The sequence below is a fragment of the Panthera pardus genome, unplaced genomic scaffold (assembly GCF_024362965.1).
Source record: "Panthera pardus isolate Hobbes unplaced genomic scaffold, ASM2436296v1 HiC_scaffold_11, whole genome shotgun sequence".
Lineage (NCBI taxonomy): Eukaryota > Metazoa > Chordata > Mammalia > Carnivora > Felidae > Panthera > Panthera pardus.
Window position 1 is genome coordinate 81,902,205 of NW_026526666.1, and position 13,920 is coordinate 81,916,124.

The 13,920-nt window shown below is 36.7% G+C and overlaps 1 protein-coding gene across 8 annotated transcripts in view; it reads right to left on the reverse strand.

Annotated features, from left to right (window-relative positions):
- Positions 1–13,920, reverse strand: part of S100PBP (S100P binding protein) — a 47,710-nt gene that overhangs the window by 17,829 nt on the left and 15,961 nt on the right. For 3 of the 8 annotated variants that reach the window (XM_019429756.2, XM_019429757.2, XM_019429759.2), the window contains exons 2-5: positions 13,085–13,197; positions 11,541–12,385; positions 10,814–10,902; positions 9,014–9,117 (exon numbers count right to left, since the gene is read on the reverse strand). In XM_019429756.2, the coding sequence (XP_019285301.1) occupies positions 9,014–9,117; positions 10,814–10,902; positions 11,541–12,383 (1,036 nt within the window). In that variant the 5' untranslated portion in view covers positions 12,384–12,385; positions 13,085–13,197. Of the gene's footprint in view, positions 1–5,342; positions 5,371–9,013; positions 9,118–10,813; positions 10,903–11,540; positions 12,386–13,084; positions 13,198–13,920 lie in introns of all 8 variants that reach the window. The other 5 variants (XM_019429765.2, XM_019429762.2, XM_019429763.2 and 2 more) reach the window with 3 other exon arrangements.

The window sequence follows — 13,920 nt, forward strand, 5'->3', positions numbered from 1 at the left end:
AACTCTGGATTTTGGCTCAGGTCGACCTCACGGTTTGGGAGTTCAAGCCCCACATTGGGCTCCATGCTGGCAGCATGGAGCCTTGCTTGGGATTCTCTCTCTCCCTCTCTTTCTGCCCCTACCCCACTTGCTCTCTCTAAATAAATAAATAAATAAACTTAAAAAAAAAGCCACTATAAAATGGGTGCATTTTATTGCATGTAAAGTATAGATCAATAAATCTGATTAAAAACACAGGTCAAGGCACACATCCAGAGAAACAGAGATTGACTGCATGAGTTTATCTTCTCCTACTCCTAACATCCCTTACTAAATTAGAAAAAAAAAAAGACTCAAATAGATGGTCTTAGCAACCATCTAAAGAAACTAGAAAAAGAGCAAATGAAACCCAAAGTAAGCAGGAAAAAAGGACATAGTAAGTATCAGAATGGAAATCAATGAAATAGAAAACAGAAAAATAGAGAAAAATCAGTGAAACAAAAGCTGGATTCTTTTTTAAAGAAGGAATTACATAATAGTGTTCATAAACTTTTAGCCAGACTGATTAGAAGAGAGAAAACACAATTACTGATACCAAGAATGGGAGGATGACATCACTAAAGAAAACTATATAAAAGGCTAATGAGGGAATGTTATTAACTTCCTGCTAATAAATTTAACAACTCGGATGAAATAGTCAAAGTCCTTGAAAGACCACCAAAGCTCACCCAGGAAGAGATACCATTTCTTCTATATAAACTCTTCTGGAAAATTTGAAGAGGTAGAAATAGTTCCTAATTCATTCTTTGAGACCAACATTACTCTGATACCAAGACCAGATCAAGAGATTATAGAGAAGTATAAAACAATACCCCTTATTAAGGCAGATATGAAAATTCATAACAAAATTTTAACAAATCAACCCAATGCTGTCATTATAAGGATAACACCTTAAGACCAAGTGCAGAATGCATAAGACCAGGAATGCAAAACTGGCTTAACATTAGAAAATCAAATAATACAATTCTCAATTAATGGACTTTAAAAACCACAACAACACTGTATGATCATCTCAACAGATGCAGAGGAAGTATTTAATAAAATCCAATATCTATTTCTAATATAATTCTCAACGAGCTATAAATAGGAGAGAACATCCTAAAGTTGATAAAGGGTATCTAAGAGAAACCTAAAATAATAATTAATGGTGAAAGACTAAATGTCTTCTTCCTAAGATCAGCAACAAGTTGCTTGTACTACTTGTATTAAACACTGTACTGGAGGTTCTAGCCAGTGCAATATGGCAAGAAAAGCCAATAAAAAGCATCCATATTGGAAGGGAGCAAGTAAAAATGTGTTTATTTGCTGATGACATGATCACAGATGTAGAAACTGATGCAATTTACCAAATAGGTACCAAAACGAACTAGTGAATTTAGCAAAGCTGCAGAATATAAGGTCAATGTACAAAAATCAACTGAATTTCTATATATCAGCATGAACAATCCTTTCTTTGTAAATATGGGAGGATCTGGAATTTATACACTGCTGGTGAGAATATAAAATGGTACAACCACTTTGGGAAATAGTTTGGTAGTTTCTTAAAACAAACAAAAACAAAAAACAGCTAAACATACACCTACAATCTGATCTAATCATTTTACCACTAGATTTTTACTCGAGAGAAATGAAAGCATATCCATACAAAGATTTGTACATGAATGTTCATAACAGCTTTATTTGTAATAGCCAAAATTTGTAAACAACCCAAATACCCATCAATAGGTGAATGGATAAACAAACTGTGGTATATTTATATAATGGAATACTACTCAGCAATGAATAGGAATAAACTATCAAAATGATGAATTTCAAAATAATTATGCTTCAAGAAAGAAGCTAGTATATACTATATGATTCCGTTTACATAAAATTCTAGAAATTACAAACTATAGTGACAGCAGATCAGTGGTTGCCTGGGGAATAAAGGAGTCAAGGAAAGGTAGGAGGGAGGAACTATAAAGAGACACAAAGACAATTTGGGGTGTGGTATGTTTATCTCAATTGCATGAGTTTCATGGGTGTATACAAATGTCAAAACTCGACAAGTTGTATACTTTAAATTTGTGCAGTTTACTAAATTTCAATTATAATAAAAAAGAAACAAAATCTTGAGGTAAGAAATTAGTTCACAAATAAGAACAACACAATATGCAAAGGGAACAAAACAGGAAAAGGCTCTCAGAAATCATAAATGTGAATATAAAAATAAAGAAGTCAAGAGGCGTCTGGGTGGCTCAATCTGTTAAGCACCAGACTTGTAGTTTCAACTCAGGTCATGATCTCATAGTTTCATCAGTTTGAGCCCCGCATCTGGCTCTCTGCTGGCAGCACAGAGCCTGCTTGCGATTCTCTCTCTTTCCCTCTCTCTCTGCCCCTCCCCTGCTCATGCTGTCTTTGTCTCTATCAAAATAAACTTAGAAAAAAAAAAAAAAGCCAGTAAGAAGAAAATATCCCAGCAAGTAGAACACTTTGCATAATATAATGGATAAAGAGAAGACCCTAAGAACTTCCAGAGAGAAAAAGACAGTTACACAAAAAGGAATAAAAATTAAATTAATAAAAGACTTCTTAACAAGAAGACTAGATGTAGGTCTCCAAAATTCTGAATAAAAATGATTTTCAATTTAGAATTCTCTACCAAACTACCAATCAAGTATGGCAATAAAGACGTTTTCAGATACGGAGGGCCACCCAAATTTACACCCTTTCTTAGAAATTCTCAGAGAATGTGCTCCACCAAAACAGATCAAGAGGAAGAAATAGGGGTCCAGGAACATGAGTCAACTGAGGAGGGCAGCAAAAAGAAATACCAGGATGATAGCTCTGCAGCAAAGCTGGAGAACAAGCAGTATAAATTGGAGCAGAAGGACACAAGGCTCTAGGAAGGTCTCCAGAAAAAATTATTAAAGGAATTGATAGATTACTAGGTATGTCTGTGCATTTGTAGAGGGGCACAACCCAGACACACAGACAACATAGATAAGGATATAAATTGCAAAAAGATTAAAGACAAATTAATTTGTAGTTTAAAAAATAAGTGAGGTAGGGGCACCTGGGTGGCTCAGTCACTTGAGCATCTGACTGGCTCAGGTCATGATCTCATGGTTCATGAGTTCAAGCCCCACATCTGGCTCACTGCTATTAGCGCAGAGCCTGCTTTGGATCCTTTGTCCTCTTCTCTCCCCTGCCTGTGCTCACTCTCTCTCTCTCTGTCAAAAATAAACATTAAAAAAAATAATAAATAAAAAATAAGTGAGAGAATGAATTACTCCAGAAAAATAAATTATTCAAGAAAATGAAACTATAGTATAGTGCTTGGCTTTGCAGTGAACGATATTTACATAGTTGTAATACTGATGAATACTTAACCACCATAAGGGCAGCTACTCCCAGAAAACAGAAAATAACAAGTGCTGGGAGTGCAGAGAAACTGGAATCCTTGTGCACTACTGGTGGGACTGTAAAATAGTACAACCACTATGTTAAACAGTAAGGAAGCTCCTCAAAAACTTCAAAGTAGAACTACCATACCATCTAGCAATACTTCTGGGTACATATCCAAAAGAATTGAAAGCAGGGTCTTGAGGAGATATCTGCACACCCATGTTCACAGCAGCAGCATTCACAATAGCCAAGAAATGGAGGCAACTCAAATGTCTATTGAAGGATGAATGGATAAACAAACTGTGGTATATACATGGAATGGATTATTATTCAGCCATAAGAAGGAAGGAAATTCTGACACATGCTACACCACGGAGGACATTATACTAAATGAAATAAGCCAATCACAAAAAGGTAAGTGCTGTCTGACTCCACTTATATGAGGTATCTAAAATAGGCAAATTCACAGAAACAGAAATTAGCATGGCAGTTACCAGGGTTTATAGGGAAGGGGAAAAGGCTAGTTGTTTTATAATGGGTTTGATAAGAAAGTTCTGTAGATGTTTCACAACAATGTGAATAAACTTGACACTACTGAACTGCACACTTAAAAACTGTTTAATTGTGGGGTGCCGGGGTGGCTCAGATGGTTGTGTCTGACTCTCGGTTTCAGCTCAGGTCATGATCTCACAGTTCATTGAGTTCAAGCCCAGCACTGGGCTCCATGCTGACAGTGAGGAGCCTGCTTGGGATTCTCTCCCTCTCTCTTTCTCTGTCCCTCCCCTGGTCACGTTCTCCCCTCCACCCCAACTCTCTCTCAAAATAAATAAATAAACTTAAAAAAATGATTTAATTGGTCAATTGATATTACTTTTCTTACCATAATTTAAAAAAAGATTAATGGGGTCATGTCAGAAGACACAGGAGCCCACTTGAAGGAAGGAGTCCCCACTGGTCAAACTTGAGACAAACAGAATTTTAAAAAGTAATGACTATATATAATGACCACTGTAACGTTAATTTTTAAGAACCTATGAGGTTATAGTGATACTAAAAAAATCTTTATAGAAGAATGGAAGGTATTCATTGCAAAAGAAATTATATTAGAAATTATTTAGAAAATGAATACTTTCTATGCAATTCTCTGTGTAGTAGCTGTTAGGCAAGGATCATCAATGAATACTAAAACAATTAACAATTGTTGTGGAACAGGATATTCAAATGTTACCAAAGCAACACCCACAGATGACTTACTAATTACAAAGGGGAAAATGCACCTTACAATGGAAAGATATGACAGTTAACATTTTAACAAAGTGATCAAACTTAGCATCACTATTAGAACACCATGCCAAAAAGAAAAAAAGAACACCCTGTTACTGTGTGGTGTCCCCTAATCTGATAAAGATCGAATACATAACAGTGCCTATGAATTATACCAGTCAAAAATGCTTACTCTGAATCTAATCCCTCCTCTAGATCCAACTTCCAATATATAGGAAATACAGGGGATAGAGGAACAAGTTAAATGACACCACAGGGAAACAATCAGACACAATTCAGAATGTGAGACAATCTACAAAACAAGTGACCTAGATTAAGAGAGACTAAGGAGACAATAATTAAACACGTGCACCTTGATTCGATCCTGTTTGAACAGTTTACAAGAAGACATTTTTGGGACAACTGGGGAAACTGGAATATAAACTAGATACTAGATGATTTTTAAAAATCATGATTAAGTATATATTTCCAATAAACATAAATAAAAAATGTTTAACCTCACTAATTATTAAAACAAAATATGTTAAAATTTACCTATCAAATTGGTGACAATAAAAATTAATACATTTTTTGGGGGGCAGGACAATCTGGTAACATGTAACAGAGGTTTTTAAAATATTTATATACTTTACCCAGCAATTCCACTTCTAGGTATTCATCCTATAGAAATAAGAGTTGTACATAAATATTTATTGACCAGAATGTTCACTGCAGCATTACTAATGAAAATGGGCACAACCTAATTATCCAAATGGAATAATAAATTATATAATACTTTGTAATCATTAAAAATCTTAATTTGAGATAATTAACATGAAAAGGTCCTTAGAAGACATTAAGTATATGGAAGAGAATAGTTATTTTTTGTGATCCCAGAGGGCACAACTAGGAACTACCACTGGAAACTATAGGGAAGTAGAGTTTGTCTCAGTGTAAGGAATAACTTTCTAACAATCAGAATTTTTTAAACAATGAATGGCCTGCTTCATGAGTTAATGAGTTTTGTGTTATTAGAATTCTAAGCAAAAGCTGAATGGTCACTTGGCAAAGATATATAGAACAGATTTATATGTTAGGAGATTAAAGAGAAGATCTTAACGCTCCTTTTCTACTCTAAGAACTTATAATTCCATATAAAGTTTTCCATTAGCTGGAATGTCAGGAAGGAAGTAGTTGGTAATTCTTTGTAAATGCTATTAAAGACTCACCTGGCATTAAACTAAAAAGAGATTATATTTATATTAGAATACTGGAGTTGAAGGATGACTTGTATTATCATATTCTGTGTCAATAACATACACATTATTGATAAAGTGAAAGAACATTAACCCAATGGAGAGAACTCAAACTGAATTGACAGGAACTACATTACTAATTTCTCTGTTTCTAATAAAGAACCTGGAGAGTTACACTTTTCCAAGGTGAAATAGCACTTAACATATCAAAAAGGACAGGAGGCACTATATGCTTCCTCTTTTTGTTTCTGGCTACTCTTTACTTCATATATAAATAGAGGAGGAATAAAATATATCCCCACTCTCCTCTGAAATTTTGCACAGAATCTTTAAACTTTGGACGCATGAGTAGTGGGCAGTGGGAAGTAACACAAAAACATGGTATCACACTGGGTTCCTGGAAAGCAGGAGCAAGTGCTAGAGGACTCTGAAATTTTTAGAATAAAACCGGTGATGATGGCAATTCAAAAAAGAATCCCCTAAAAAACACACTTAAAAAATAATAATAATAACCTTTTATTATGGATATTTTCAAATACACACCAAAGTAGAAACTATAGGGGCGCCTGGGTGGCTCAGTTGGTTAAGCATCCGACTTCAGCTCAGGTCATGATCTCACAGTCCGTGAGTTTGAGCACTGTGTCGGGTTCTGTGCTGATGGCTCAGAGCCTGGAGCCTGCTTCAGATTCTGTGTCTCCCTCTCTCTCTGCCCCCCCCCCTCCACTCTGTCTCTCAAAAATGAATGGTTCAAAAAAAAATTAACAAAAAACAAAGTAGAAAATATAATGAATCCCCACATAACTATCACTCAGCTTAATTAATCAACATTTTGTAAAAGTTGTTCCCTCTAATTTTCCAGGGTTTTGGCTTTTTTTTTAAGAGTTGAAAACAAACACCTGACATCATACTACTTTACCTATAAAAACTTCAGTTTGTAAAGATACCCTTTCTTGCAAATAATACCAAGTATTCAATAAATGTTGGCTGCTAGGTACTGTTAGTGGCTAGGTACTGTTCTATGCATTATACTTGTGCTTACAAGTATGAATTTTCACATATGCTAAACCTCATTATTATACCCATTTTGCAAATGAGAAAACTGAGTTTTATTGGTTCAGGTCATAGAGTCAGTAAGCAGTGGAGTTAGGGTATGAACCCAGAAGTTAACTCTAGATTAGACTTTACTCTCTCAACCACTAAAGTATGCTGTCTTTCCCCTATGCATGTTATTCTAGCTGTTTCTTATGGGATACAGATTATTATGGTAAAGTGGGAGAGGAACTGCTAAGTGGGAAAGAGACTGGAAAGACGCTGTAACATGAGTAGCTGCTCATTGCTTTTCTTGTGAAATTTTCTCTTCTAAATGTCCCAAACGAGAAGGGAAATATAATTGGGTATCATCAGTATGAATTGCCTAGGACATAAAAGAAAGTCACCTCACAGAGGGAAAAGCAATGCTCAAGTCTCTTCCACAGAGGTTAAACACACACAAACTTCTTTCAATCTGCCCCTCCAGTTAATGACCCGCAGCGAGGGGGTCTGGGCCGATGGGAGAGGGGTGTCTCTAGTTCCACCAGACCTTTAAAATGGTTCAAACAAGGGGCACGTGGGTGGCTCAGTTGGTTAAGCATCTGACTCTTGATTTTGGCTCATGCCATGATCACACAGTTCATGAGTTTGAGCCCTGTGTCGGGCTCTGTGTTGATGGTGTGGAGCCTACTTGAGAGTCTCTTTCCCGCCCTCTCTCTCTCTCTCTGCCCCTCCCCTGCGCTCTCTCTCTAAATAAATAAACTTAAAAAAACCCAAAACTTTAAAATAGTTCAAACAAAGAGATCTCACAAGCAGAGGGCTGAGCCATCAGTACAAGCAGTATTTGATTCCTTAATGAAGTCTTTGAAGAAAAAATAAAAGGACCTGGAAAAAAAACTTCTTCTGGCTGATGCCTCAGTTCCAAAACTACTAATTAAAGATTTGTTTTAAAAAAAAAAAGGGATGGGAGTAGTCTCCTCCGAGTCTTTGGTCAAGAATTCTCCTAAAACTCTTCCTAGTAATTTATGACAGATCTTAGAATAACAGAATTATTTTCCCCATGGAGCCTACCTAGGGTGTCCTCCACTCTCCCCAAACACAAACAGAAGTGCTTCTTCCTTGTTCCTAGTGCACGTTATACATAATTCTCTTAGAGCACTAATCAATATTGTGGTATAATCATCTTTACCTTCTCTGGACTATCAATTCCTAGAAAGCTAGGACCCTACGTTGGTCCTCTTTACATTTCAAATTCCTAATCTTCAAACCTAGCACCACTGAAAATATTTGAGGAAGATTTGCTAAATGAATACAGAAAGAAGCTGAGGATGACCAAATATGGAGTGATATTTAGGAGAAGATAACTTTTATCAGTACCTCTCTAACCTCAGCCCCTTCAGTATAGCCCACAAGTTCCCCTCCCTTTAGGAGTTTTCCCACCAGCTACTAGTCCAGGATGAATGATAACAGGGCCTATATCTTTTGAGGGCTGGAGAAAGAATCCGGCCACTTTGCTTTGTAATAGCTTTTAATGAACTAGGGAGAACTCAGCTTGAAGAATCTGGAAGGTAGTCAAAACCTTTTAGGAGCTTTTATTCAAATGCAGATATAGAATATTATTTGAAATGCCTGCCTTTTTACATTTAAATCCTGAAGGAAACAGGGAAAATAAATAATTCTATATAAAACACTAGTGATTACTAAGCAGCCCTTGGTCATCCACTTCTATTTTTCAGACAAAAAAATTCCCTATCAGAAAACTACAGGTCTGGTTACAGCCCTCAGCCATGGAAGACGCACTCTTCACATAGTGGTATGAGTCTCCTTGGACCCCTCTCTAATACAGGTTAGCCAAACCACTTGGGGAATTATTTGGTTAGGCAATCTTTTAAAGTAAAAATCTTTGGGTAAAGAAGTTATCTTTCTCATCAATTTTAGAAAATTCAAAATAATCTCCCAGTTTAATCTATATTACACTGGAAAAAAAAAAAGAAGTCCCATCACATCTTTTACATGCCATTCTCTGGTTACCATGTTACCTTGGTTAGTGTCCTTTGGGTGTTCTATATGAGCAATGACTTCCTTGAGATAACTTTGCTTCTGCTTTTCTAGATCTGATTGTGAAAACGTCGGAACATTAGTCCTTGAACAAAGCAAACCGGGAGGAAAAACAGCCCATTAGAACCATGAGTGTAGTGTTTATAGAGAGAAGTCATATATTGCCGATCAGTTAGAACAACTAACTTTCAGAGGCAAAATACTCTTTAAGATCCAGTGACAGAAGACAGTGTTAGTCACATAGTATAAAGCTGAAATCAAGTGTGGAGTTGAGAAAAAAAGGAAGATGAGAAACAGATACAACCTCCTGTTAACAAGGCATAGGAAAGTGAAGATTATCCAGTCCCCAGAGAAAGTAAGCACTTGTTGAGTAACTCAAGGTTAATCAAGAAATAACTTCACAGAGCCACAGAAAAACTCAAAGAGATAAAGACCAAAAAGAACCAGCTGGGTGTGGCAGTTAGAATACTGGTGACCTTGGCAAGAACAATTTTTGGCCCTTGCTCATCCTGTTTGCACTGTACTATGGAGTCAGTGGATTAGAATATGGAGATAATAAATTCATAACTGTTCTAAGTAGCCTGACTTGGCTCTTTGGTATAACTTCCACTGTAAGTAATTCACCAAGTTTCCCTCAATTGTGCAAAGAAAACAAAACAAACAAACAAAAAAACTGGGATTAAGGATAGAAGTCAAAGGAAACTTTAGCCTTATTTCTAATACATTAAAAAGAATTTAAAGCAGAGGAGAGCCTGGGTGGCTCATTTGGTTAAGCTTCCGACTCTTGACTTCAGGTCAGGTCATGGTCTAGTGGTTTGTGGGTTTGAGCCCTGCATAGGGCTCTGTGCTGGTGGTGCAGAGTGCTTGGGATTCTCTCTCTCCCTCTGCCCCGTGTGCTTTCTCTCTCTCTCTCTCTCTTTCAAAATAAACTTAAAAAAAATTTAAAGCAAAATAAATATAATATCTGTGTAATAAAAAAAATTTTTTTAATCCCTTTGTAGGGAAGTCAATCTGACTCAACCTAAAAAATAGCTCTGCTATAGGGCGCCTGGGTGGCTCAGTCGGTTAAGCATCCGACTTCGGCTCAGGTCACCATCTCACAGTTCGTGGGTTTAAGCCCCGCGTCGGGCTCTGTGCTGACAGCTTGGAGCCTGGAGCCTGCTTCGATTCTGTGTCTCCCTCTCTCTCTCTGCCCTTCGCCTGTTCACACTCTGTCTCCCTCTCTCTCAAAAATAAATAAACATTAAAAAAAAAAAAAAAAAAAGCTCTGCTAATTGGAAAGGCCCATGTAGAGACACTGCCATCTCCTGGCAACAAGAGAACAGATTGTAAAGTGACCCAAATCTGCAACCTCTACTAGAATTTTCCCTCAAGGACAGCTGCATTCAAGTTGGAAGAGATGACTAAATGATCTTCTACATAGTTGTATTTTAACGTTTGTGTTCAAATTATTCTAACTTCCTATCATATCTGTGACCAGGCTTCCCCATACACAGGAAAAGAAATCTTACATTTATACAGTATTTTCACTAATAGGTCTTTCTGACTCTTCAAAATAACTGAGAAACAGCAGGGAAGGCATCATTAGCCTCATTTTGTTGACAAATAAACATAGATTATTTGACTTGCCCAAGGTTAGACAGCTACACGTTAGTGGTCCCAGAACTTAAAGTATGCTTACTCCTGGTGCGTGGTTTTATTCCACATTAAGGGGAAATGGAGGAGCGGAAGACAGAAATTGAAGAGAACCAACAGAAACCAGAATATTATCATACTGTTACCTTCTTTTGGCTTGCAGAACAGGTATGACTTTGCCTAGTCTTCTCTCGTTGACTTTCAGCTTCCCAGAATCCTTGTCAAGAACATTCTGCTTTCATTCAAAGCAGAAGATAGTCATAAAAAAAAAAAAAAAAAAAAAAAAACCTGAAAACACCATTTACAGACATATTCTTAAACTATAGGCTACAAAGGCATATTCCTGTACCCTACTGTGTAACAGGCACTATAGCAGATGCCTTAAGTGAGATAATAACTAATTTTAAGGAAAAGAAAGAAACCCTAAGTTGTATGCCCATTTGACAGGGAATCAGGCTTAAAGAGGTTAGGTAAATTGTCGAAGATTTTTTAGCTCTTCAGTGGCTGATCAGGTGTTGTATCTCATTTAGCATAGCAACCCGAGATTGAGACTTAGGGTTAAAACCCCCAAAAAAGGAAAAATAATAGTAATATCATCATTATCTTAGTAATTAGCCAATAATAGCAATTTAATATTATATACCAGTTACCATATAGACATTATTTCATTAATCCTTACCATATATGTGTGAAGTATTATTTAGTCCAATTTATAGATAAGAAATATGAGAGAACAGAGAGGCTAAATAATTTTCCCAAGGTGACAGTTCTAGTCAGGGTTCAAATCCCAATTTGTTTGATGAATACAAAGCTTTGCTATACAGCTTGTGAATGAAAATAATTTTTCTCTTTACCTTGAAAAAATATACGTACTTTGTTTGATGAACTGGAAACAACTGGAAACGTCATTTCACAATTTGATTTATGTGATCCATTTTTCCAGGATGACCCCAAATGAGGAGTCTCTGAATTGTCCAAGATCTGAGAGAATACAGGTGTAGGTTTCTTACTGTCAGGCATATTTTTATCAGACACAGTTTGCTGAAAGTTACTGTCTGGAGAAGAGAGCGGGGGCATATCCCAAGCAGAATTATTGGGACTGATCCCTTCAGACTCAGTGCAGAGTTTGCTCTCATTTGGGCTAAGACCATCTTCTCTCATCTCTTCCCCAAGGGAGGAGGGCTTTTCAAGATCTTTGGATAAATCAGTCTTGTCCTTATCAAGCACAGCATCACAAACTGTTGGATTAAATGGTGCAACTGTTACTTTTACAAGATTCTTTTCTAGTGCAAAGTGTCTGTTTAACGGTTTAGTAGGAGTTGGGCCATGACCAACTGATGTACTTAGTTGAGGTAGTTTTAAGAGGCCAGGGGTCTCAGCTACTGGTCCCAAGGTGTATGATGAATTTTTCTCTTGGGAAGTATCAAATAGAATTTGATCCCCTTTCCCTCCCTTCTCAACGTGACTGCTGTCATCTTTAAGCAACCCTCCTCCCCAAGAAAAGTGCTCATTTGATAGGTCATCATCCTTCAAGAGCTCCTGAATATCTTCCTCTGTGAAACTGAAATGGCCATCATCTTCTTCTCCCTCAGACAGATCCAGCAAGGAGTCATCCAATCCATCCTCATCCGAGGAACCCCATGAAAATGGGGCATTGTCTTTAGGCAAGAGAGAAGTCCCAGAAGACTGTTCAGAGGAGACTAGTGAGCACGTCATATCTGGAAAAATAAGAAACAGTTTCACCGAGGTACAGGAAATCCCTATATCAACTTCTGTTTTATAGAGTGGTAGTATCCTAATATTTCAAATTCTTTGCACCATGACTTAGAACATGAGAAAGAATTTTAAGATATTTAACCTTACCAGAATCATGGAAATACACATTCGAACAGTGACATGCTTTTTTTCCTAACAAAATAGTAAAAATTAAGATGTCACAATATCTAAGTTGGTAAGGATGTAGGAAACAAGCGCTCTCACAATCAGAATAAGAGTATTAAGTCAGCACAATATTTTGTGGAGAGTAATTTGCAATACCATTTGACCCCACAATTTTACTTCTGGCAATTTTTCCTACAGTAGTACCTATACAAATGCACATCGATACATTTATAAGGATGTTCAAAGCAGAATTATTCAAAATAGCCAAATATTGGAGAGAACCTTAATGTCCATGACCGGAACTATTTAGTGGAATCATGGTACACTCATTCTATGGGATACTTTACAACTATTTAAAAACACAATGAAATAGATCACTATATACTAGCATGGAATAATATCCACAATGTAGAAGGAAAACAAATACATACTGTGTAAAATGCTTGGACTTTCAGTTTACACTTTGAAAAAACAAACACGTATAACTTTTAAAGTTTAAAAAAAAACTTTAAGAATACAAGAATTGTCTTCCATACTGTGTGGAGCTGCTGGCGTGATCTCTTTGCCACGAGACCAAATGGAAAAAGGTTTCAGCTCCTGCTAGCTGTTCCTTTCAGGAGACTTGTCAAAATGATTGACTCCCACCTTCCTGCAGGCACAAAGAAAATTAGAGGATCTTCTCATCACTTTCAACTCTGCTAATTACAAAGTCAACTGTATTATGCTTTAAGGTGCTCCACCTATTAATTTTGATCTTGATTTTTTTTAAATACCAGAAAGTTGGATTTTGAGTCAAGAACATCAAAGAAAAATCTTTAGAGGGAAAATTATGCAACTAAGGAACTAGTTTTGTTCCTCCCAACAATTTGTTCTTTCTTGAGAATTATCATTTGCTCCCGTAAGATGAATACTGGCTTGGGAGTCTTGAGACCTTGCTTATAGTCCTGGTTCTGTCACTAACCAGCTGTAATAATTTGGGCAAGTCACTAAATCCCTGGATTTGTCTCATTTATAAAATGGGAAAGGGGTGGGAAGGCAGACTAGGCAATGTCTAAGATTCCACCAAGATCTAGAAGTTCATCATGATCACACATACCAACGTCTCATTTTCAGTTTATATATAAATGCAAAGAACAGATCCAGAAAAATATAAAACTGATGACTGTTATAACCTATGATGGGACCAAGAGATCTCAAGGGAAGACTTCAGTGTCATTCTGAATAATGTCAACTATTCTACTTGAATATTTGTATATTACTGATGTAATCAAAACCTAGCTTTTACACAGTGATGGACTTAATCGAAATTATTTTCTAGATGGTAAAGGTAATGAAAGCTTGTATTTCACACATCACGTCAACATCTGAGAAG